At 34.9% G+C, this 25,532-nt stretch overlaps 1 protein-coding gene across 5 annotated transcripts in view; it reads right to left on the reverse strand.

Annotated features, from left to right (window-relative positions):
• Positions 1 to 2,340: 2,340 nt before the first annotated feature.
• The window catches only part of LOC110093908 (probable helicase MAGATAMA 3), a 29,795-nt gene continuing 6,603 nt past the window's right edge, over positions 2,341 to 25,532 (reverse strand). For 2 of the 5 annotated variants that reach the window (XM_028693834.1, XM_028693833.1), the window contains exons 7-14: positions 24,796 to 24,881; positions 24,534 to 24,584; positions 17,847 to 17,955; positions 17,664 to 17,769; positions 17,312 to 17,409; positions 17,129 to 17,239; positions 16,966 to 17,058; positions 2,342 to 2,477 (exon numbers count right to left, since the gene is read on the reverse strand). In XM_028693834.1, the coding sequence (XP_028549667.1) occupies positions 2,412 to 2,477; positions 16,966 to 17,058; positions 17,129 to 17,239; positions 17,312 to 17,409; positions 17,664 to 17,769; positions 17,847 to 17,955; positions 24,534 to 24,584; positions 24,796 to 24,881 (720 nt within the window). In that variant the 3' untranslated portion in view covers positions 2,342 to 2,411. Of the gene's footprint in view, positions 2,478 to 16,965; positions 17,059 to 17,128; positions 17,240 to 17,311; positions 17,410 to 17,663; positions 17,770 to 17,846; positions 17,956 to 24,533; positions 24,585 to 24,795; positions 24,882 to 25,532 lie in introns of all 5 variants that reach the window. The other 3 variants (XM_028693831.1, XM_028693832.1, XM_028693830.1) reach the window with 2 other exon arrangements.

The raw sequence follows: 25,532 nt of genomic DNA on the forward strand, positions 1-25,532 counted from the left end.
TACTTTTTTTTATTTGATTTAAAAGAGAATTTGGCTCTTAACAGGACACAATAGAGAAAAAAGATTCATGTAATCAACCCCACATAGTGGGATAAAGACTTGATGTTATTGTTGTTGTATTGTTGTATAATCACTTCAACATTAGAGATATTACTTATTGAACAAGGTTATACATTTTGATTATCAAGCCTTAAAATATCTAAACTCTCAAGAGATAGGACATAGACACAAAATTGATTAAATTTTTGCAAGAACATACGTTGATGTTGGAACATAGCACCGGAGTTAATAATAGATCCACTTGGGATTGTTGTTATTTTACACACAGTGCATGATAAAATGATTAGCTATGATTACATTAAGAAAGGTTATGCCAATTTGCAAGATTTCAATGAAATATACCATGATTTAACTAATGACTCACAGGTAATAAGTAAGAAACTTAAGATTAGGGAGGGCTCTTTTTTTAAAGATAACTCATCTATGCATTCCTGATTCATATTTGGGATATTTTCTTGTTTTAAAGTTATATGAAGGTGGTGCTGGATATTTTAGTTGTGATAAAACTATATCTATGATTAATGATAGGTATTAATGGTCCAAACTGAAAAATGATAACATGCATAATTTCACAAAACATAACTTGTAAACAACTAGGACATAGAAACATAACACTAGGCTTTAGACACCATTGTCTATTCCATATAAGCCTTGGGAAGATGCTAGCATGAATTTCGTTTAAAGAATACAACGAACTTTAAGGAAAACGATGCTATTTTTTTCTATTAATTGAATTTTTTTCTAAAATGACGCATTCAATTCTATGTTATCTATGTCATAAAATTATTTATGAATCTCATATAGCAAAACTATATTTTAACAAAATGGTTAAACTGCATGGATTGCATGAAACTATTATGTCTAACATAGATGTAAAATTTATGGTTAATTTGAAAACTATTATGATAAAATACATCAACATCAATGTTGGAGAATTTTGTAGTCCTTAAACGGATTGCATACTTTATGATCGAGTAGAACATAAAAATGATGATATATTACCCAAAAGAGTAAAAATATAATTTTCTTATGGACTCAATGATAAAATTTATAATTTTAACAAAGATTCTCCCATTCAATATTTGGTCAAATGGGTTTTATTTATTTCTTGGGTACAGACGTCGTTAATTACATCTCAAGCTTTGGTGCTTGAGAAAACTTTTAATTAAACTAGTGGTTTTCTTCATTTTGAGAGTCACTCAAGTTTGGCTAAAGTTTAATTTTTTAGAACCCATGAAAGTTTTGCTTAAAGGTTTTGGCCTTTATGAATTTTAATGGGGGAAAATATCAACTTAGAATCAGATTTTGAAATGAGAGCTAAAGGAGGTGAAATAGGAGCACTTGATTCTGAGAAATCTTATAGGTGCTCGGATTATCCTCTGTTGGGCTTTACATATTCTGAGAAATCTTATAGGTTCTCAGATTATCCTCTGTTGGGCTTTACATTTTTTTAATTCAAATTTTTCTTTGAATTGATATTTTCATTAAAAGGTTGGGGCTTACATTCCAACAACATATGTTGGAGAAACTGCTCATAATGTGAGGACTTATATGATGATTGGAATCAACAATTTACCTTGGATCCTAAAATTAAGGTGAGGACTACCGAGAGGTAGTACCTCAAACCTAAGTCTAACAAAATGCAAAGGGACTTACAAACTATACCTCACATGAGGCATAACCTGCCCGACCTCTGGATTTATTATCCTGCCTAGAAAGGGCTACCAGCTAAACCCATCTAATCAATTTTAAAACAATGTTGTCCGGTCTCAATGCAAATGTGCAGTGGGGAGGCTATCTTGTTTAGAAAGGTAAGACTTACAACTTGGCTTTGAGGCCAAGATGACTATGTATGAAGGTATGCATATGATGACTCATAAAGAAAATAAATTTTTGTTATCTAGTCCTTAATTGAAGGCTTTCTATATGAGACATATTTGGGATGTGCATGATCATTTTAAGTTTTGAAAACTTAGCTCCTTGAAGGGAGCCATGCAAAATTTTTTTTATTTGAAAAACATAAAGCCTAGATTTAATTTTTTAGATTGTTTACATTTTAATGGGTAAAAAACTTATTTTGGTCCTAAGAGCAGACCGCATCACAAGTCTAGGCCACATCCAAACAAATAAGAAAAGAAACCTAAGAAAATGCATGCATTTATATTGCACAATCGGATAAATAGATTAAAATTGCTTGAATACATAAATCAAACAAACTGAATATAAATCATAGAGTCTAAGTTATTACAACCAGATTTGGCAGCCGAGTTGTCTGCTATTATACAACCCAGTCAAATTTTAATACAGACTCTTGCTTGTGGGGTCTTCAAGCTTTATCTTCCAGGTAAACCTCAGGCCTCACCTTCCACAAGTACATCCGTTTGGTTCACCTCCTTTTGATCCAAACCTTCACAAGTCTAATACAATTCGTACTTCTATCAAATACATTTAGAAAATGAAAAAGACTCAAGCCTACAAAATAGAGTTAGAAGCAGTTTATATAATAAAGCATCACATCTAAAATTTTGTTTAGCACTTAGAGTGTCAAAACATCTGCTTCTACCCTATTGGTCATACCTCTTGAGAAATTTTAAGTAGCGCCTGCAAGCAAACAGTATTAGAATAATCATGATTTATTTTACCCCCTCTTGTACACGGCCACCTACAAGAAGAACATATATATTTCTACACTATTCACTTAAGGGCAAATGCCCACAACGCAGACAATCCAATAGGCAATCACACCAAATCATCAATCACATACATAAACAAAGAAAAATAAAGGTGTTTGATTTTATTTTGAAATGAAGATGTTTGATCTTTATCCAAGGATGGTTTCACTTTAAGTTGTTTGTGACTTAAAGATTTTATTTGATTTTTAAAAGTTTCATATTTAGGAGAGTTATAAAGAACTCATAAAGTAACCACGGCTTGCTTTTGGGAAAGCCTATTACTTATGAATCCTAAGATACAATGATGTAGGCATGTCACCTTTTGGGGGAGATGATTGATTATTGTATCAAAGGGAACCTAAGTAATTTTTTAAGTATTTTGAAGCTCTCTTAGTGTTTGGATAAGAGAAGTGTCTACCTAATAGTGTGAGATAGGCATGCCTAAGGGTTGCACTTAGGACTTTGTGAAATTCATCCAATAGAGTAGGATGAACTCCAACATAAAGGATAACTCCTAAAGGACATTTATGTGTTTAGCATTTTAAATGTCATAGGAGAAATCACTTGATTTGGTTAAATGAAATTGTTCACTTAGATTTTGGGTCTAAGAAAGATGCCCAACATATAACTTTTGAGCTACGTGTTGAAGAACTCTCCTTAACTTTTGGAGCTAAGAAGGAGAATGTAGGAATTCAATATTTAGCTTTTGAACTAGATGTTGGAGAACTCCCTTTAACTTTTGGAACTAAAGAGAGGGGAAATCTCCTATGATTTGGAAATTGGAGGAGAGTTGGGAGAATATGCAACTTATGGGTTGCAAATTCATAAATGTCTTTGAATACTTTGATGTTCAAAGAGAGGGTGTTGCACCCTTCCAATTTGGGTTGGAAGGATGGATTGGAGATAGGACTTTTGAATCTTATGTTTGGGATGAAACTACTTGTTGCTTTTAGTTTAACAATCAGGTTGGTTTGGAACAGGATTGATCCACTCAACACGGGTTGAGTGAAAGAGAGTTTCATACAACTTTTGAGTTGTTGAAAGGAGAGAATTTCTCTACAATTTTGATTTGTAGAGAAGAAATGGTAAAATGCAACTTGGATTTTGCAAAATTATGGATGTTCCTTTGAGTATTGGATATTCAAAGGAAGGAGGTGATCTACCCAACTTATGTTGGATAAATAGGAGAAGGTGATGAGCAAGAGTTGAACTACAAGCCACCATGGATTCTCTTTGAACTTTTAGATGCACAAAAAGGGAAATTCACTCTTCCAAATTGAGTTGGAAGGATGGAAAGGTAATATCTTCTACAATCTTTGAGTTGTAGGAGATTGAACATCTCTACAATTTTGGTTTATAGAGAAGAAGGGAGAAAATGCAACATATGCGTTGCAAGTTCACGAATATCTCTTGAACATTTGTTGTTCAAGGGTAGTCATACATTCTCCTAACTTTGGTTTAGGAGGATGAAATGATTTCCTACAACTTTTGAGTTGTAGAAAGGAAGAAGTGAAGTGCAACTTGTGGGTTGCAAGTTGGAGGAATTTCTTTGAGTATTTGATGTTCAAAGAAAGGGACACACATTCACTTAATTTGGGCTAAGTGAATTGAGAGATTTTCTACACTTTTTGTTTGGTAGAATAAGGAAAAAAAGGTGCAACTCAAAGGTTGCAACTTGGGAAAATCTCTTGAACATTTGATGCTCAAAAGAAGATATTCACTTGCCTAAATGTAACTAAGCAAATGAAAGAGAAGAGCTCAAGGTTTGATCTCAAGCTCAAGTGTTTTATAACATGATATATTTAGGATTTTGAAGAAATCCATGATACAAGACATAAAGAGGATTAGGTGTTCTCCTACAATTTTGAATTGTAGGAGAAGGGAAAGAAAGTGCAACTTATAGGTTGCAAGTTCTTGAATATTCCTTGAACATTTGATGTTCAAAGAGGAATACTCATTTGCCTAATTTGAGACTAGGCAAATGAAGAGGAATTCAAAGGTTTCCTATAATTTAGGATTGTAGGAAAAGAAGTGGTGCAAAGTATAATTTAGGGATTAAAATTGGAGCAACTTCTTTGAACGTTTGGTGTCCAAAGAAGAGGTTCATTCCTCCAATTTGGGTTAGAGGGATGGAGGAGAAGAAGATGCAACTTAGAAGTTGCAAATTCTTGAAAGTTCCTTGAACATTTGACATTCAAAGAAGGATGCACACTCTCCTAATTTAGGTTAGAAGAATGAGAAGACATTCCCACAACCTTTGAGTGGTAGGAAGAAATGAAGGAACACACAACTTATGGGTTGTGTATGGGAGGATAATTCATTAAGTCGAGTGTTTAATGATGTATGGTCATTTACCAAGTTTATGCTAGGTAAATGGGGAGAAGAGATGTGCAACTTGGAAGTTGCAAGCTCATAAACATTCTTTGAACATTTTATGTTCAAAGAGAAAATGTATATCCTCCCAGTTTGGGTTTGAGAGCATGAAAACGGATTTGAACACTCTCCCACAATCTTGGCTTGTAGGAAAGAGGGAAGGAAATGCAACTTAGAGGTTGCAAATTCATGAAGATCATTTGAATACTTAGTGTTCAAAGAGATGCATACATCCCCTTAGCTTTGAATCTTAGGAGAATGAGGTGGTCTCCTACAACTTTCGAGTTGTGAAAAGAGAGAAATGGAGTGCAACTTAGAGGTTGCAAGATTAAAAGAGATCTCTTGAACATTTAGTGTTCAAATGAACTTCTTTATTTGCTTAGTCTAGGCTAAGTAAACGAAGAAGGTAGCTTAGGATTTGTCCCTAAGCTACAAATGATTCATGCAATGATATGTTTGGAGACTTGAGAAGTCCCAAATAATCATGCATGAAAGAGGTGATTGTTTGTTGATTTTATGTTTCAACAAACAAGGGGCAAAGGAACTTGAATTTTGGCTCTAAGTTCAAGCATGTATTTAGGATTTTAGAGAATCCAAAATTCCATGCACAAGGAGGAGAAGATGGTTGTTTATTGATTTCGTACTTCAACAAACAACTTCAAGCGACTCTAGGATTTGCTAGTGCTATTTTGGGCCCCCTTAGAGGTCATTTGGGAACCTCTCTATGGACTCAAAGAGCAAAGGGCAAAGATATCATTTGTTGGTTTCTTATGCTCCAACAAGGTGGAAAAGCTTGAGATTTGACTTCAAGCTCAATGACCCATGCACTATAACATTTAGAACCTTGAGAAGGTTCCAAAAGTCATGCGTGAAAGAGGGATAATGCTTATCGGCTTTATGTCAACAAGCAAAAAGGTATGAACATAAGATTTTTTTATCCTAAGTTAAGATTGTTCATGCAATGAAAAGTTTGAAGCTTTGGGATGCTCCAAATTATCATGCATAAGGGAGGGAAGACTCTACTAGAGAGCTCCTGATGCATTGAAATGATCTCTAAATCAATTTTAGCATGATTTGGGTATGAGGGATTGTTCCTAAAACTTGAATTTGGAAGGCAACCTATAGTATAATTGAAAGAGCCTAAAGATAGAATCGTCATTGAAATTCCCATAGGTAGGTCCTAAGGATCGAGTTACTATGATCTAAGGGGAATCCTAGAAATGAATACATGAAAGAGGTTTTCCCTAAATCAAACCTAATATGGTTTAGAAATTTGAGAGCTTGTATCTAGTCATATTATCTTGCAAATTAAAGAAAAATGAGCTTAAAATAATCCCTTAGTGTGATGGGGCAATGAGCATGGACCTTTGGGGTCCATGAAATACTCCAAATCAAATTTCTAACACTTAGGATTAAATGAGCACATTTAGAAAAAATTTACAAATTAATAGACTCACTAATCTAAGCAAGAAGCATATAGCATATGGCTTGAATCATGACATAGTAGGAAACATGCATTTGAAGCTTTTAAGAGATCAAATCACTTTTGACATGATTTGATTCATTAAAAGCATGGGAATGAGTTTCCAAACTTTAAAAAATTTGCATAACAAAATAATTAGCCATAATCATTTTTATCATAAGGTATACAACATATCCAAAAATGAGCTTGATCAACACTACTTGCTTTAGAATTTTCAAAATTAACATTTGAGATTCACATTAGATCCTACAAAGTCATCAAAAGTATATTTGGATATATTGCAAAGCTTATCACAAAACTCCTAAATCATATGTCTATTTGTCATGACACTAGTGTTGAGTAGGAATATGTATACAGCATGGAATTTGTGAGGATATGTGAGCTACACCTTCAATTTGATTATGAATAACAACATACCCTAGGGTTTGAATATAGGTGAAACTGTTGAGCTCAATATGATGCACAAACATGCATTTGAGAGGTGTTGGATACCAATCCAACACCCCTACACGCGTTAACATCCTCTCCGAGCTCTCAGATGAGAACCAACAAATGAAAACCGCCAAGTTTACATTGTTTTGCGAAGAGGACAGCCAATGAGAGATTTTGGGAAAGCAAAAATTGAAGTTTTCTAAGGACCTAATTAAGGCTTGGGGACGTCAACCATACAACCACGGCTAAGGGCCATAGGGCTTTTACTAAGTTTTTAAGGTTTTACCCCTCTCGGGTTGTCCAAGCGCTCCAATCCAAGCTTCGAGTGTTGTCCAAGCTCCAATCTGAGGGAGGAAGACCGTTGTCCAAGCTGCTCCGGACATCGCCGCTGATGTCCAAGATGTTCCCAAGCCTCCAAATCGCTATTTGGGAGGTTTTGAAGGCTTCTCTTGCTGTTTGGAAACTTCCAACAGCTTCCTTGTTGCCTCGAGGCCGTCGAAATCAAAGGAGGAAGGTGAAGAAGCCTTCAGTAGTTACAGCAAAGAAGAGTTGCGGTGGTCTTGAAAGAGGTCGGTAGCTTCGGATAGTGCAGCAACTAAGGGAAGAGGGGATTCCTTGGAGATTCGGCCGAAGGCTTGGACGGGATTGACCTAGGATCCCGCTAGGTTACCTGCTTACAAGTTGATGGCTACGAAGAATCGAGTGAATGAGGAATGGACCACTAGGAAGCTTGGCCGAAGGTCCATATGGGGTTGGACCTTGTTTTCGCGCAGCTGGGATGTCGCGGATAGGAGAAAGCTCGCGCGAGCAGGCCCTGGACGCGAGATGGAGTTCTGCCTGGACTGGACTCCCGCTCTCACCCTCTAGCTCTCTCGCTCTCTTCGGGACGGACAAGTACAAGGGGAGTCGAAAAAAATAAGGCTCCCTCTCCCTTTCGTGCTCTTAGGGGAGCATGCAAGCAACAAGGAACCACCCAAATGCTCCTATGAGTCTTTCTCGTTGTGTGAAACGAGGGAAATTGTACTTGAGTACATTTCCTACATGATTGGACACAAAATTTGGGTGAGATTTGGGATAAAATCTCATCCCTAGGTCTCAATTTTTTATTTTGAAACTCAATCTAGCCCAAATTAACTGATTTGGGCTGAAATTGAGTTCGAATTAAACTCGACCCCAACCGATTTGGGTCGGATTGGGTCCGATCAAGTTAATTTCATGAAATTGAACCCGAATCGGCACTAAATTGCGTCGAATTGCATTCGACGGGGCTCGATTGGATTTGATTCGATTTTAATTTTATTAAATCAAATTTAATTTGATTAAAATGAATTTAATTTAATCAAATCAGGGTCTAGTTTGGGTCAATTGACGCTCGGCAGTGATCAACTAAGTTGATCGAGTTCCATCGAGCCTAGTCGGGCTTGAATCGGCTAGATCCGAGTTGGATCAACATGAAAATGTACGTCAACAATCAAGTCTTTGTCCCACTATATAGGGTCGGCTACATGAATCATTTTCTTCATTTTGTCCTATTAAAAGTTAAATTCTCATTTAAATCTAATAAAGAAAGATCATTTCTAATATTTTCTAACCAAGTCTTTTTAGGTTTACCTCTACCTTTCTTAACATAAGTCAAATTTAATACCTCTACTTTCCTAATTGGGTCATCGGAAAGAAGCAGTTTTATGTGACCAAACCATTAAAGGCGACTCTCTCTAATCTTATCTTCCACTAGAGCTACTCTAACTTTTTCACGTATATGCTCATTTTGTATCCTATCTCTAAGGGTAAACCCACTCATCCACCCGAGCATCCTCCTCTCTGTAACACTCAACTTAGTATTATGTTTCTCTTTTAATGGCCAACATTCGACACCATAAAGCAAAATATCCCATCCACCTTGGTTGAATATCTTCTAAAAATTTTACTTTTTGATCTTCATTCTTAATACACTTTACATGAACTAAATCATTGTTACTCCTATCTTTTTGTTTGGCAAACATATAAATATATATTTCTCCCTCTTTAGTATCTAATATATTATATAAATCATTAAAATTTAAGATATTTGCATAGCATATTACTTTCTTAGATTATTTACATGCCTCTTTTATATTTTTTTTCTAATTATCAAAATTTTTACATCTAAACCAATTTTTATAACAAATCTTCTTATTTTTTATCTTTCCTTGCACATTTGGATTCTACGGCCAATTATTTTTACTATTAGGAGCTTTTCCCTTTGATACTCTCCAAGCACATCTTTTGCAATACTCTTAATATAACTATCCACTTTTTCCTATATAACATTAGAATCCTCATGTACAGAGAAAATCTTAAGATCTAAAATCTTACTCTCAAAAATATTTGTGTTAATATTCTTTAAATGCCCCTATCTAAACCTAGAATATCATTTTACTTTTTTTTATTTTACATCCCTTTATCTTAAAGTCCAAAATTAATAATCGATGTTGGTTATATAAATTTCACTTGGAAAAATTTTACAATCTTTGTAATATAAGAAAACAATAAATCTGAGTTTTACTATATCCATTTTTATAAGTGATGAGATGTTATCTCTTTTCTTAAATAAGGTATTAGCAATTAAAAAATAAAAAGTTAAAAAAAATATAATATGGTCTTATCACTTTCATCTGTCATTCCAAACTCATGGCCATCATAAATGCTTTTAAAATCATCTACCTCTCTATCAACATGTTCATTTAAATCTCATCCAATAAAACTCTTTCTTTAGGAGGTTTCTTTTGTATTAATTTTTCTAAATCATTCCAAAATTTTAATTTTGAACCCATATTGAAACCAACTTGAGGAGCATAAGTACTTATAATATTAACAATCTCAACATCAATAACAATCTTTAAAACTATAATTTTATCTCTAATTCTATTAATTTTTATAACATTATCCTTCAAACTCTTATCTATAATCACACCCACACCATTTCTAGTATGACTCCTACTCGAATACCATAGTTTAAATCCTCAACTATCAAGGTCACTCCAATCCCTTTAGTTTCTTGAATGCACATAATATTTATCTTCATATGAATCATAATATATATTAATTTCATTAATTTTCCTGTAAGGGAACCTATATTACAAATTCTTATCCTAATTTTAGTTTCATGGACTAGCTTCTTTGCTCGCGTTCGTCCTTGATATGGGAATCCTTGCCTATTTAACACTGCACCCAAGTGTCGGTGGAGTTACCCTTGCACACTAGTCGTTGTATTCAGGTCATACAGCGCATCTCTTCTAGGGGACGCCCTAGCATTAACATAATTTTTTAAAGGATTCATATCATGATTATTCGACAAGTTTTAAGCTGGCTGTCGACTACCTAATGCAACCCTCCACTTTTCTCATCCAAGAGTTGGGACTTGGCAACGGCAGTGTTTATTATGGAAAAATAACATAACTAAAATTTTGATAGCTTATCATTGAAGGATAAATTGAGGTGGTTAATTAAAATTTGAGTCATCTCTTATGATATCTTCTTAAAGAACATGCATCTAATTGGAATTCAATATTGCATATAACTATGTTTGCATACAATTCATTTGTTAATAAAGCTATAAGCATGAGTTTATTTGGAATTGCAAGGTATCAACTTAGAAACCACTAGATATTGTTTTAAACTTGCTATTGAGTCTATACATTGAATTTACATATTAATTTGCATAACATTTTCATGATTTTCATGAAACTAAATGTTAATTATGGAAAATATAAGTACATAGCTTCCTATCGAAATTGTTATGAAATAGTTAATTTGAAATATAAGCCCATTTGAAACTGTTATATGGTATCGACATAGAAACCAATAGATCTTACTTTAAGCTTCTTATTGAGTCTAGAAATAGTAAATTTGCATAATCATTTGCATAACATAGATATTGTGCTTCTTATGATGATTCATGGATAACCTTGCAAGAAGCACAATAGTTATGCCCACATCTACTTGAAAATAAAAAATACTCAATTTATTGGAGTCAAGTTTTTCCAAGTTGGACAACTCTGATGTAAATGAAAATTTTCATACTCATGTAAGTGTAAGATGTGAATGTTAGAGACAAAACAATGACATTGAGTAGTGATGTTGTTCTAACTATCTTATTTTTATTTTAGTTTATTTTAAATGTAACATGTCTACTGGTGCCTCTGAAAATAGTTCTTTAGTGTTTTGATTATCTTATCAGGTTTGGTTTAATATTGCAAGTTATTTCAATTCAACTCTACCGAGTCCAATACATGTTTCAATCCTCTCGCCAACTCATCATCCTCAACGTTTTGTACTTCTATTATTGAATTAGATGCCTCCAATTAACGTCCTTAAATTGATGAGTAAGTTGTCTTCAGTCAAAGATAATCTTATTTCTATTGTAGCTTAAACCACAAACTAGCTTTTTTTTTCACGTGCGCTGACTACAAGTTTTTCAGGTGATCTATCGTTGCCTTGTGTGGCTCTTTCCTTCTGCAGCATTGTTAGTTTCCTAGCATCTGCAATCTTTTATAACAGTTGGATCCCCAGGAAAGTAGTTGGTGACCTGGGCTACTAAGGAAAGATTGTATTTTGTCGTTTGATGATAGGTGAATTTAAACTTGTAGTTTTATGACACATCTTGGAGGATATTAAGAAATTACAAATATTATGTCTATTGGAGGAATGTATTATGATATGAATTATTGAATAAAAGTATTGTTTCTACCTCAAAGTTGTGTATTAGTTGGATGCTAATGCTTCAAGTTTGGTGGAAGTTTTAATGATAACCTCCAAGAGATGATTCGCCTTATATCAATATGAGGCCTGCATTATCAATTTTATAACTTTTATCAGTATTATTTTCATCTAAATATTTTGTGATTAATTTTGTGTTTGTGATTGAAACTTGGTCAAGTTTATTGCATGTTAGTTTTCCTTTTCACGGGTTGTGAATCCTAATTCGTTGCATGGTTTTCATTTGTTTGCAAATTTTTTGTGAAATTTTAGAATTTGACAATTTCAAAATCATCTTTTAGAGTGAATTGTATGTCTTAGCTGGTTTTGCATCTAAAAAGTCAAATCTTTGCATAAATTAAGAGTTTAAAACAACGGATTAGGAAATTTTGTAAGTCTCTTTATGCATGTCTTCCTATGTTTGCAAGGGGTGTCAATATTTGACACGACCCGAAAATCCAACCTGAACCCGACCCAAAAATTTCAAATTCGGGTTAGGAATTTCAACCTGTTAGTAAAATCGGCTCAGATTCGGGTTGACCCGGAAACCTAAAATCAACCCTGTAAAACTGAATCGAGCGGCTCGCAAGCCGGCTCGAACTCGATTTTAATGGGACGAGCTCGAGTTTGAGCACGCTTTTTGAGATCGACTCGAGCTCAAGCCGCTTTCCGACTAACGAGTTGAGCTCGTTAGTGCTGAAACTCGACTCGACTCGACTCGTTTACACCCCTAGTTAGCACACAGGCCGGTTCAGGTTTGAATATCTCATCCGATTTTAGTTTCGGGCTTGTGTTTGGGTCAACCAGAAAACCTGATATTGATCAGAATTTAACCCGATTTCTTCATTAATATTACGGACTTAGGCCGCACGTGTTTCGTCTTACGGCTTTTGGCTTTCAATTTCTATGTTTAGTTCTCGTCTACGTTCAATATTTTTCGTGTTTGAATGCTAGTTGTTGGCTCGATTCCTCAAGAAATTCTCCCCTCGTACTTAGGTATCCCATTCAGGATTCAGATTTTGCCAGCATATATCAACAACTGGTAACTTTTTTTCATTTTGAGATAACAGGATGATATGATGATTTCTTAGCAAGATTTTTAGTCTCTATCATGAGTTTCCTCAAAATAAATTCATATTTGAACTTCTCAAACGAAAACCCTATATTGTGTAATTTGTGTTTGCATGATTAACAAACCCTAGGTGATGTCAATCCTAAACATTATTACATATCCTTTAGTTCTTTATGATTTTTATTTAAATATGATTACATACTATCGAGTCCCGAAATATCTTACCTTGACGTTCTGTCAGTTTGGGCCGTCTGGTTGAGGGATAATCATATAAGCTTGTAGGCTTTTAGCCTTCTATTTTAGTTTCTGTACGTCATTTTTTTTTTAATCAGTGATCTAACTTGCTTATAACTATACTTCTCCAATTCTTGTCTTCTTAGTTTGGTGAGTGAAATGATTGGTAAGCATAAATTTGTATCAAGCTATCAGTTAAATCTGATTGTGAAGAAAAGCAGTCATATGCTTGTTGACTAATTCATCCTCTTGATGATGGTTTATTGTGACTGATTGAGTTTTTAAATATTGTTGAACACATCCATTTCTACTGTTCCTTCATATTTAGTTATGTACATTAACCTTAATAAATGTTTTCATGTGGCCATTGTTAGATAAAGGATTCTAACACAGTTGTTGAAAGTATTATTTTTGATGATAATGTGCAAGTAAGCAGTGCTCCTAATGAAGTTGACATAAATAATGATGATGATGATTTATGTAATATTGATGGAAAAGATTTGGATGGCCCGGCTACCCTCAAGAAAAGAAGATGTATGAGTTCAACAGTTTGGAGTTATTATGAGATGTTACCCCTTCCTAGTGATGGCAAGCAGATATATAAATGTAGGAAATGTGGAGGCAATATATCAGTGTGACAGCAAGTATGGCACTGATAACTTAAGACATTATTTACAAAATTGTAAAAAAAAAGCGATACTCGTGACATGGCAACTTATTTTGCAGTCAAATATCAGCTCGTCCATCTCCATGTCTGAATCTAGGTTTAACATACATGAGTTTTGTGAGTTATTTACTCCCTGCATTATTATGCATGATATGCCTTTTCAGTGTGTTAAATGGGTTGGTCTTCGTGCATTGCTGCATTATCTCAATCATGATCTACAAATAGTTTCTAGAAATAATGTTAGAAGTCACTGCAAAAAGTTGTTTACGAAAGAGAAAGGGCTTATTCAAAAGGAAATTTTAAAATGTACCAATAGAGTTTCCATCTAATGTTGCTAATATTAGAGAGAATATCAAATATGTAAAAGGTTCACAAGTAAGAAAATAATATTTGTTGGAATGTGTCAAGCAAAGCTATCTTGACTCTAAAAGATGATTAAAACAAGATGTTCCTATGAGGTGAAACTCAACATTCATCATGCTTGATTCTACTATTTACTACAAACATGCTTTTCAGCATTTGGAACTATTTGAGTCCAATTTCAAATCTTGCCCCAATAACAAGGAATGGGAGAGGTTGGAGAGCATTTACGAGTTCCTAGATCCTTTTTATGAGATTACTTGTTCTTTTTTCAGGCACAAAATATCCTAACAGCAAATCTCTTCTTCCTTTGTATTTCTACGGCTTATGCGGCACTTAAGCATGAAAGGTCTTATGGTGTGGAGTACATTAGAAATATTGTAACAAGGATGATAGTAAAATTTAAGAAGTATTGGTTTGATTTCAGTGATATCTTGGCAATAGCTGTTATCTTGGATCATAAGTACAAGTTTACATTTGTTGAGAGGTGTTATAGAAAGTTATATGGAGTTAATTATATTAATGAAACTAAAAAGGTTAGGGATAAACTATTTGATTGTAAATTATGAAAAAGTTGAACAACACACTTTCAATGGGCAGTCATCAGTGCCCAACTGCCCATAGAAAGCTCTCAAGTTGATAGCTCTATGAGTTTTCATCCAACAATTATAAAATCAAATTTTCTTTAGGTATGATTCATTGTCATTCATTCCAACTATATTTCTATTCTCTAACTTATACATTTTACTGTGAAATTCATAATTAGGATTATGACTCATTCGAAGAGGAAATTACTCAGCCTAGGAAGTCACAACTTGAAATGTACCTTGAAGAACAAAAAATTGATATGAAGGTTAAGTTAGTCATATTACATTTCTGGAAAGGTTAACCAGTACAAGTTTCCTGAAGTGGCCGTTATCGATCGAGATGTTTTATGCATTCCCATTTATACAGTAACTTCAGAAAGTGCGTTCAGTAACAGTGGTAGAGTATTGGATCAATATAGAAGTGCTTTAAAACATGACATTGTTGAAGCCTTAGTTTGCAATAAAGTTTGGTTATATAGAGATAATGGTAATTATTCAATTTATTTGAGATTCCATTTTAACTGATTTTCTCTCATAAGTTTGTAGTAATACATATTTTCTTTGTAGTTGTGAATGATCTAGAACTTGAGAGTGTAAATAAGGGCATCATTAACTTAATTTTTTTAGAAATTGGCTGTGAAGATGGCAATGGTTAATTGAACTGGGTAGCATAGTTGGTGTTGGGGAGGAAGTACTAAGAACTACCATTTATTCTTTTCAAAATTTTGCTGATTCGCTCTTCTTTTGTTGAGATTCTTATGTTCCTGTTGTGGTGAATCTTATATTTTTATGCTTCTTAATTACCCAACTTACCCATCTCACAATTCTGATCCCAACTTACTCATCTTCTTTTGTTGAGATTTCTTATGTTCCTATACTTTTCTTATGCTTAAATGCTTAATTGTTGCAGCAGTTACAGCACTTCATAAAATTTAATTGCTATTGCAGTTTCGTATATATGTAAATTTAATTTTGCAAATTTCATGTATCTAATTGCTTACAGGTCGGGTAAAAAACCAAATAAATATTTGATATCAAGTTGGGAAAGTGACACGAATTCTAAATCCGGTCGGGTTCGGGTCGGGTAAAAAACTGCCGGGTCAAAATCGGGTTTGAACCGAACCCGACCCATGGACACAATTTGACACCCCTAATATTTGCATTTATAAACCCTAGACCTTAAGTCAACTTGAATGAATTTGATATCAAAGACTAACGTTTAACCAACAAGTAAGCCAAAAACTAGGACTCAATAACAAGATTTTGAATGCTTAGCAAAACCAATTGGAGGAATTGCTAACAAAACAAGATCAAATGTGCACTGAAATAAATCTAAGCTAAAATCTAAGTTAAAAACCAAATAAATATTTTGGAAACTAATCAACTTTGCTCATAGGAACTATGTATTAAAACTAGCCTAAAGGGTGAGCCCATTCATGACACAATTGGGAGAAAAGAAATTCACCATGAAAGAACCAATCAAGATATATATATATATCAAAGGAAGTATGCCAATGAAATAGGTCAAATATTGGAGCAATTTATAGTTCAGATTGAGTCAAGTGACTACATTTTTGGCTAGTCCAATCATTAAGCAAATTTAAAGTTGGGTCCAAGTCTAATTGAGTTCTCTCGTGATTGGCTAGAAATATTATTATGAGCTCAAATTTGTATATAAATGTACACATATACATACAAAATAATTTAAAAATAAATAATATCATTTTCAAGCCAGTTCAGGTCAAATTACAATTGGCATGAAATCGAATCAATTTGAGCCATAAAATGATTTTGGTCAGCAACTTAATCGGCTCATAATCAGATCATTCTCACCCACTAGACATAAGGCCACCATTATTTCTCCTTGCTTGCAAAGTATGATAAATTATTATCCATGTTTGCAAAATTTTGAATCAAGTTTCATTTTCAAAAAAAAAAATCTACTTACACGGATTTTTATCCAGATATCCCTCGGCATAATATGGGACGTTCAATAAAATCAAGATACTCATGGGGCTGTTTGGAATGACATAAAAACTATAAATTTTATTGAAGTAAATAAACTGAATGTAAACTTACTTCAGAGGATTTAGTGTCCTATAAAGCGGAAGATACAAATTTACACTCGACAACTTTATGCCTTGCTTGTTCCTTCTTTACTTCAGTATAAGTAAGAAAAAAAGAATGCAGAAAATATGATAAATTATTCATAATATTCTGATTACAGGCAACCAAACAGCCCCATAATTAATGGTGCCAATATAATCCATGCCAAGTAAAACACTTACAGCCTGAGCAGCTTCATCGATTATAACAACATCAAAGATACGTCTACTTCGGCTGAAAATTGCTGACCCGCTAAAACTAAGAGTGGAGAACACCTACAAGTTTGAATGATGTTTAAAAAAAATTGCGACAATAAAAAATATTTATAACAAGAAAAGAACAGACAATGGCTGATTCATCAATAATTGTATCACGAATCTTATCCCGATTCACATATTCCCCAGACTTTCCACCGGGAGATGCTGAACGATCCATACTGGCAAGCTTTTGCTCTACCTGTTAAGAGTAAATTTATGCTCAATAACAATATGTATTAGCACTCTAACTTCAGAAATTAAAAATACACACAAGGTAATCCATGGACACTGCTTGCACTGAATGATGCGGCTTCAGACCAACTCGCACAATTTTGGGAGTGTAGACATGGTTATTTTCATCATGAATACCTGCACAAAAAACTTAGTTCAAGTTTTATCCTAAGATACAGCAAAGCTTTTCGGACAGTATAATAGGTAGAAATCTATTTAACCTTGCTAAAATGTAAATCTAACAATGAGACAAATAGAAGAAAAAAAAATGGAGAACAAATTAGATGAAGAAGAAATATGTACTCTATAAATTATCTAACCGGAAAACTTTGCATAAAAAATGATGACCTAATCAGAATGGATAACATATGGATAAGAAGGGAGATTCAGACCTCTGTGTAAAACTCGTAGTACTATCTCATCAAGTGCAGAGTTAGATGGAGCACAAACCAGAACATGTCTCCGATACTTGCGGTCAGACTTGACAATTTCAGGTTTCTACGAGGTAAAACATCAATGTAAGGTTAAGATGTAAAACTCACTGAAACAACAAAATATGATGAATTGAAAGGTACCAGTTCATTCCCAACGGGGTAAAATCCATCATCACCATCAATAGGTCTAATCAGATCCCTTGGACTCAGACCGGTTAACCAAGAAGATGCTTTTCTCCAGTGTGTATGTCTACCAAATCTCAAATGTCAGTTCAAGTAAGGCTCATAACTTCTTGAAAAGAAATAGAAAATTGAGAAAACAAAGTATTTTCAATGACAAGGTGTGACGTTGGCTAACCATCGCAAATATTCAAAGTGAAATGAGCATCCAATATCATGTATGCTAAACGTATACAATAAGCAGACTAAATAGTAAAAGGTGTACAGGCATAGTTTGGTGTGTTTAGTTCAAAAGCTCAAGAAATGCCAAGAGAAATGTGTAGAAGCATAGTTATGTGTTTTTAGTTCAATAGCTTTAGATATGTGATGCGCCAAGCCCTATGGGACCCACTAATGGGACGGCAAATAAGGAGAGATGGGGGTCAAAGGGAACCATAGAAGACCAAAATTAGGAGGAATTAGGAATGTTTATTTAAAGAAAAATGGTTGATTTGATTGGGAGGCAGTTGGGAAGATTTATTTAGAAAAAGATAGCTGATTTGAATTTAGATTTTGGAGGGAATTAGCAGAGCTTATTTAGGGTTAATTATGTAGTTTTATTTTTGTTATGTGAATTGTATTTGAGTGTAGTTTTTTTTGGAGTTGTTCCTAGAGGCTCCTAGGGTATGTGGAGAGTAGATCTACCTCTCGAATAGTAGATCAACTTGTATCTTAGTTTGTTGTGCCGATATAAAAATATTTCTTGTTGATTTGTGTTGTATTTCCTCTTCATTGTTTCTATTTTAGCTGTGGAAACCAGATTCCTATCGAATTGGTATCAAAGCACGATTCGGTACCTATGGCGTCAAAGAAAGAGGATGCTTTGAAAGAGAAACTAGAAGGAGAAGTTGGCCAACTCAAATCTAAAATCAAGGAACATATGTCATCTATGGAAGGAAGGTTTTCTAACCTAAAGGACATGATAAAGAAAATATTGAAGCTTCATACCCAACCACCAACATTGGAGGCGAGAGCACCGTTGACCGAACAAGGAAGTGGGGACACCCTAATATAGGGTTAATGAGGGAGGATCAGGAGGTGAAAAGTTTGGGGGAAAAAGAGGAGATGCCACATTTAGATCCATTTCCAAGGAAGGGGAATGGGTGAAGGGTATGACCGGCGATGAAATTGGAATGATGAAGATCTGAGAACTGATTTGGGGGAGAGAAAAACATGGAGGGATCACAACAACCACAACACTAGAGAGGAAGAAGTTATTAGGGTGGTGAAAATCCTATGGTGAGAAAGTTCAAAATGCAAGTTTTTAGGGATAAGAAGCTCATGTGTGGATTTATAGGGTGTAGCAATATTTTGTTATAAATGGGTTAACAGAAGACGAAAAACTCACCGCAACCACTCTATGTTTGGAAGGTAAGGCTCTGTCCTGGTATCAGTGGAGAGACTAGCAAGATCTGATCCTATCATGGAGGGAGTTCAAAGACTGTCTACTAGAATGTTTCCAAACCAGTCAGGAAGGAGACTTCTATGAAAAGTTCTTTGCTCTGGTGCATGAGAGGATAGTGATAGATTATCGGGAGAAGTTCGAGTACTTCTCAAGCCGGTTGGGAAGGTTGTCAGAGACTATACTAGAGGGGAGCTTTATGAATGGACTCAAGCCTGACATTCGAGTACTAAGATCACATGGCTTAGGAAAGACTATGGAGTTAGCCCAACTAGTAGAGGATATGAACTCCTTGGAGAGGAGTAGCCATAGTAGCAGTTCATGAGTCTCCTACCGTGCGACCACTATATTTCTAACACCAAAGGTGCAGACGGTGTTCAAAAGGAAGCCCCGAGGGATAGAGGTCAGGGAGTACGATCAGGGGGAACTTCAAGAGGTTGACTGTGTTCAGGAGCAGAGGGCTACAGGTATATGTGATGAGAAGTTCGCTCCCCAACCATCGTTGTAAGGATTGTTCGTTAAAAGTCCTGACAGTCTGCAATGAAGAGGGAGATGCTACAGAGCAGGAAGTAGAGGAGAAAGAATGATCACCCTTACTTAGATGTTGTAGAGATATCCCTTAACTCGGTGGTTGGGTTCACCCCGAACTACACCATGAAGGTTAAAGGGAAGATCGAGCATCAGGAGGTGATAGTACTGGTGGATAGTGGAACTACCCACGATTTCATTTCCAACATGAAGGTGGGTGGTTGGGACTGAAATTAGTAGACATGGGTCTTTGGGATTATGTTGGGAACAAGAAAAGTAGAGAGGAGTAGAGAAATTTGCAAATGGGTGATCCTAATCCTTCCAGAGGTTTAGGTATTGAAAGACTTTCTGTCATTGGATTTGAGGAGCACATATGTGATAATGGGATGAAGTGGATGCAAAAGTTGGAAAAGATCAAAATTGATTGGAAGGCGCTAATGATGGAGTTCAAGGTTGAGGGGAGGAAAGTGGTTATTAGAGGGGATACTAGCCTATCCAAAACTATGGTTTCACTCAAAACCATGGTGAGAACCATTCAGGGTAAAGGGGTGGGATTTTTGGTGAAGCGTGCGCAGGAGGAAAATCAGTTAAACAAATTTAGGCTTCTAATTAAAGAAATCAAAAGCACAAGAACAAATTCAAGCATTGTTGACTCTTATTCAAATTTATGTTTATATGCTGATCAGATTATGAAAATTCAGAGCACTTTCATACTGAGGAAGATGAGGTTCTTCTTGTTGCTAGGAGGCATTTCTCTCCAGCTAAACAGCAAAAATTGTTGTACAAAAATTTGTGTGTAATGCCTCTAAGATTATTAGAGCGTGTTCTACCTTGGTTGGTTTCAGAGTTTACTGAGTTAGAGGCAAGGGCCTTTCTCCATAACATGTGTTTTGCAGCAGCAGCATCGGATTCTGCGTTGATGATTCTCTTCTATGGTTGGGCATGCAAGGGTCGGACCGCAGATATCTCTGATTGTTACAATTTTCAATGTTTATCTCCGGAGGTGACCATTGGTTGCTATCTGTTAAGGATAAGAGCGAGAGTTGCAGGTTTTAGTTCGGGAATTTTTACATGTGCCTGTGTACCCAGCGACAAGGTTGAAGCACAATCAAAGATCAAACAAAAGAAGCATAGAGGCAATCTATCAATATAATGCTTGCATGCTAGGGATGGTGATGAATCAGGAAGAGTAGAGACTCAAAGTTTGTCGTGAGTTACAGCTTTTCGCATCCCTAAATTAGGGGTTGGTGGCAGCAACAATTTTGGAATTAGTTTTAAAAAAATACAAAAAATAAAAATTATAAAAAGAAAAAAACAAAACAAAAATAAATAAAAAATAAAAAATAAAAATATATATATATTGGAATTAGTTCCCTTGCTTCAGGGAAAGTCCTCAGGTTATTTTCTTACAACTCAACAGCTACTCTAAATTCCAGTCACTTTCTCCGGGAAACAGATACATTATCATCCAATATGGAGAATGCTGTGAGACCAATTGATAATATAAGTTTCATAAAGCAATCCATAAAGATTTAGAGTATCTAGATGTCGATTCCAAAAAACTTATAAATTGCGATGAAGCTTTTCTGCTGCAATTCAGTGGAATATTTTGTTTACAGTGGGGCTTATATCGAGCTCACAGCATTGCGAAGATGACATTGTTTACCCAGCTTTCGAATCTCGGGAGTCACTTCACAATGTCAGCCATTCATATACTCTTGATCACAAGCAGGCACAAGCAGGAGGAGAAGCTGTTTAACGATATATTTGAAGTTCTTTCAGAACTTTCACAATTTTATGATGGACTGACAAGGACAGACGCTAATACGGAAGCATTAACTAACACAAGTTGGAAAAAGGAGCATAATGAACTTGTTACAAAGCTTCAAGACGTGTAAATCAATACGAGTTTCACTGGACAAACATATTTTTAAAAATCTTTAGTTGTGACATTTATTTGATAAACATTTTTCTATTGAGTGGGATAAGATTGTTGTCCGTATAATTGGAACAACTGGAGCAGAGGTTCTACAGTCAATGTTGCCATGGGTTACTTCAGCATTCACGCAAGAGGAGCATAATATGGATGGATATGTAGAGGCAAGCAATAAGAAAAACTATGTTCAATGAGTGGCTAAATGTGTAGAAGGATTTGCCCAACTATGAAGCAACATGAGAACCGTAGCAATAGTTTTTTTGTTCCACCTTGAGGATAAGATGGCTCTTTGGGAAAGGAGAATTGATGTTGTTGACCTGTATACGGCAGTTTAAAGAAAAAAATAATAATTCATTTCGCGTACCTGCCCGCACGTCGTCGCCGCATTTCGCACGTCGAAGTCACTTCACCCCACGATCTCGCTCGCGTCGTTAAAATGAGCGCAAAGGCTCTCATTCGCGGCTGCTACCTCTCCTCTCTCCCGATTCTCCTTCTTGCTGTTCGACTCTTCTCCTTCGACGACTTTCTACCTGTAGGACCGGAAGGAACGACATTTCGATCGGAAGCAGGAACAGGATTTGTCCAACTATGAAGCAACATGATAACCATAGCAGTAGTTTTTTTGTTCCACCTTGAGGATAAGATGGCTCTTCGGGAAAGGAGAATTGATGTGTTGGGCCCTGTGGACCCCACTAATGGGACAGCAGGCAAGGAAAGAGGGGAGCCAAAGAGGATTAATTATTTACCATAAAAGACCAAAATTGAGAGGGGAATTAGGAATGATTATTTAGGGAAATAGGGTTAATTTGATTATGAGGGAATTAGGAAGGCTTATTTAAGGAAAGATGGTTGATTTGATTCGGAAAGAATTAGGAAGATTTATTTAGGGAAAGAGGACTAATTTAAATTTAGATTTTGGAGGGAATTAGAAGAACTTATTTATGGTTAATTATGTTATTTTATTTTTATTATGTGAATTGTGTTTGGCTATAGTTTTCTTTGGAGTTGTTCCTAGCGGTGTCTAGGGTTTGTGAAGAGTAAATCTACCTCTCGAATAGTAGATCAACTTGTATCTTGGTTTATTGTGCCGATATAAAAACCTCTCGCTAATTTTTGTTGTGTTTTCTCTTCGTTGTTATAGTTTTTGCTGTGTTGAAATAAGATTTTTATCAATATGTTGATATTGTGTTTTCAAACACAATAAAGAAAACAAAAGAATAACATATTAGCCAGCAACGACAAAAACAAACGAAAGTAAAATGAACAACCTGAAGGTCACATTCATAGCTACAATGACATTAAAACAAGTTGCTGAGTGTTCTCTACGAAACCTTTTTGCATTTGATGATAAAAATGGTTTAAATTCCGGAAGAAAGAAAAGCAATGCATAACATAAATCTTCTAAGGGTCAAATTATTATGGGCAGATTTGCAAGCCTTATGCCATCCTTTTCATGGTTAAAATAGAGAGGTGACTCAACAGAATTGTATTAAGAAGATATGACAAGGACCAATAAAATTTATCAAACACCAATTATATTGCATATGCTACATGATTCCCAGTGTTGGGAACCCATGAAGCCCTAATGACTAAATTGAGTGTGGCATAAATGAGAATATTAAGATGGTGTATTGTAAAAACTATTAAGAGTAAAAAATGAAAATGCTGAAGGATGGTAAGAGTAGCACATAATGAAAAATAGAATTAATTGATTTGGGCATCTAGAAAAGATAAAAAAAGATAAATAAGACAAGTAGATAAAATTAATATAAAGTAATAAGATAAAAGTGGGGTAGACATTGGTTTTCACACCACTTCCACACTGTTGTTTCACTATTGCTTTCTTGCTGCATTTTAGAAATTTCTCTGACAAAAAAGCAACCTTTACAACCAAATCTACTAAAATATGGCAGTCATAAGAAAGTTGTTATCCAATTTGAAAAAAAAAAATTATAATATCTAAAACAGCTTTTAAAAATTTATTTTCCCCAAAACAATTGTACAACTGCTTATCTAGTTATCTATCTTTACAAACTAAAGCAATCATCTCAAATGGATCCTAAAGGTTGCATGGCAAGAAATTGAACAAAAATACTTAAGGCAAAATAAAGTGAACCTATCATACCACATTCAACAAGAACATTAATTAAGGATGCATAAATTGAACCCAAATAGTTGAGACAACATTGATTACTATCATCATAACACCATTTATTTTATTTATTTTTTTGTGAGGAGTTTCAAAAAAAGAAAAAAATATCAAGCTTCTGAAACATATCCATCTATACAATAGAGGAGCAATATTAATGGGTTCAACCAGAAATTAACAAATCGAGCAAGGTTACTTAGTATGGTCAGAGTAAAGTTTTAATAATGTTTGGAACATGTTCAAATTTTCAATCCAACCTTATGATGGATCGACAAAGGATTGAATATTGACACTCCCAAACAACCAGATATTTCCCTAAGAGTACATAAACTTCTAAAAAGAATTAACTAACATGAAGAAGAACGTCCAAAAAAAAGTACATGCTAGAATTTCACATAACATAGTAGTAAAAGTGTCACAACCAAGTTAATTCAGCCCATCATGATGTAAAATGCAATGCTCCAACATGAAATCAACTTAATCAGCTCGGATTTAAACTCCTAACAAAGGAACCACCTTTGCAAGTTGCAAGGCTTACGCCGCCCATCAAAATAATTTTAATAAAAAAGATAAAATATCACATTTTTACCATACCTCTCTTCGATAGACATTACTGGCCTCGGCTTGATACGAGAAGTTCCACCACTGCATTGAAAAATGGTTCCATAATAAAAAAATAAGCTAGAAAAACAAACAGATGTCCGAGTGTATTCTTAAAATAGGAGAATTTCAAATAAGACCATCTAACTCTTGTTCTTCTTTATATATATATATATATATATACTTGCAACAAATGAAAATCTCTTCTTAGAAATTTAGATTTTAGAGTATATAAAAATTGGACAAACACACTTACTTCGAGTGTATGCTTGTAGGAGATGAATGGAGAATGGTGCTAAGAAGTCCAATAATTGTATGGGTTTTTCCTGTTCCTGGAGGACCCTACACAAAAAGAAACTTTAAAACATAGCAGTACTACTGAAATATGATAAATATTTTAACATTAACAATGACGGGAACTTCCAATAGAAAACAAACAAAAAAGATAGATACTACTTCATTCAGACATCTATGTCCAATAATAACAATCTATGTTAACCTATAGTCTCAAATATACTTATTGAAATATGAAAATAGGCTAACTTAATATTGTTGATTTTGTAGGTATCTAATACTTAGTTGATGATGAGTTGAGGGTCGTCATATATATGTAGTAGCTAAATTTGAAATTCTCCAACTAATTCTAGGATAGCCACAAGAGTTTTGCATTCCACATCATTATTTGCTCAAGGCACAGATAGACTATAATAGTAGTGGAGTATGGCACATTACAATGTAATGAAGAGGAGGTTGATTCTCATTGTTGACCTCGACAACCGCTATGTGGTAACCCAACCAACTAAAGTGAAAGATGTGACATTGCATAAATGGTATCCAAAATGCATTGATCAAAAGTTGAAATTGCCAAAACAGTGTTCGTTCACAAGTGCGATGAGGACAGTAGAAATAGCATAAATATACACCCATATTGCCCAAGGTCTCGGAGTGACGAAAATCAAAAAATTTGCTCACACGTGAGGTGACGACATGGCA

The sequence above is a fragment of the Dendrobium catenatum genome, unplaced genomic scaffold, assembly GCF_001605985.2.
Source record: "Dendrobium catenatum unplaced genomic scaffold, ASM160598v2 fragScaff_scaffold_370, whole genome shotgun sequence".
Lineage (NCBI taxonomy): Eukaryota > Viridiplantae > Streptophyta > Magnoliopsida > Asparagales > Orchidaceae > Dendrobium > Dendrobium catenatum.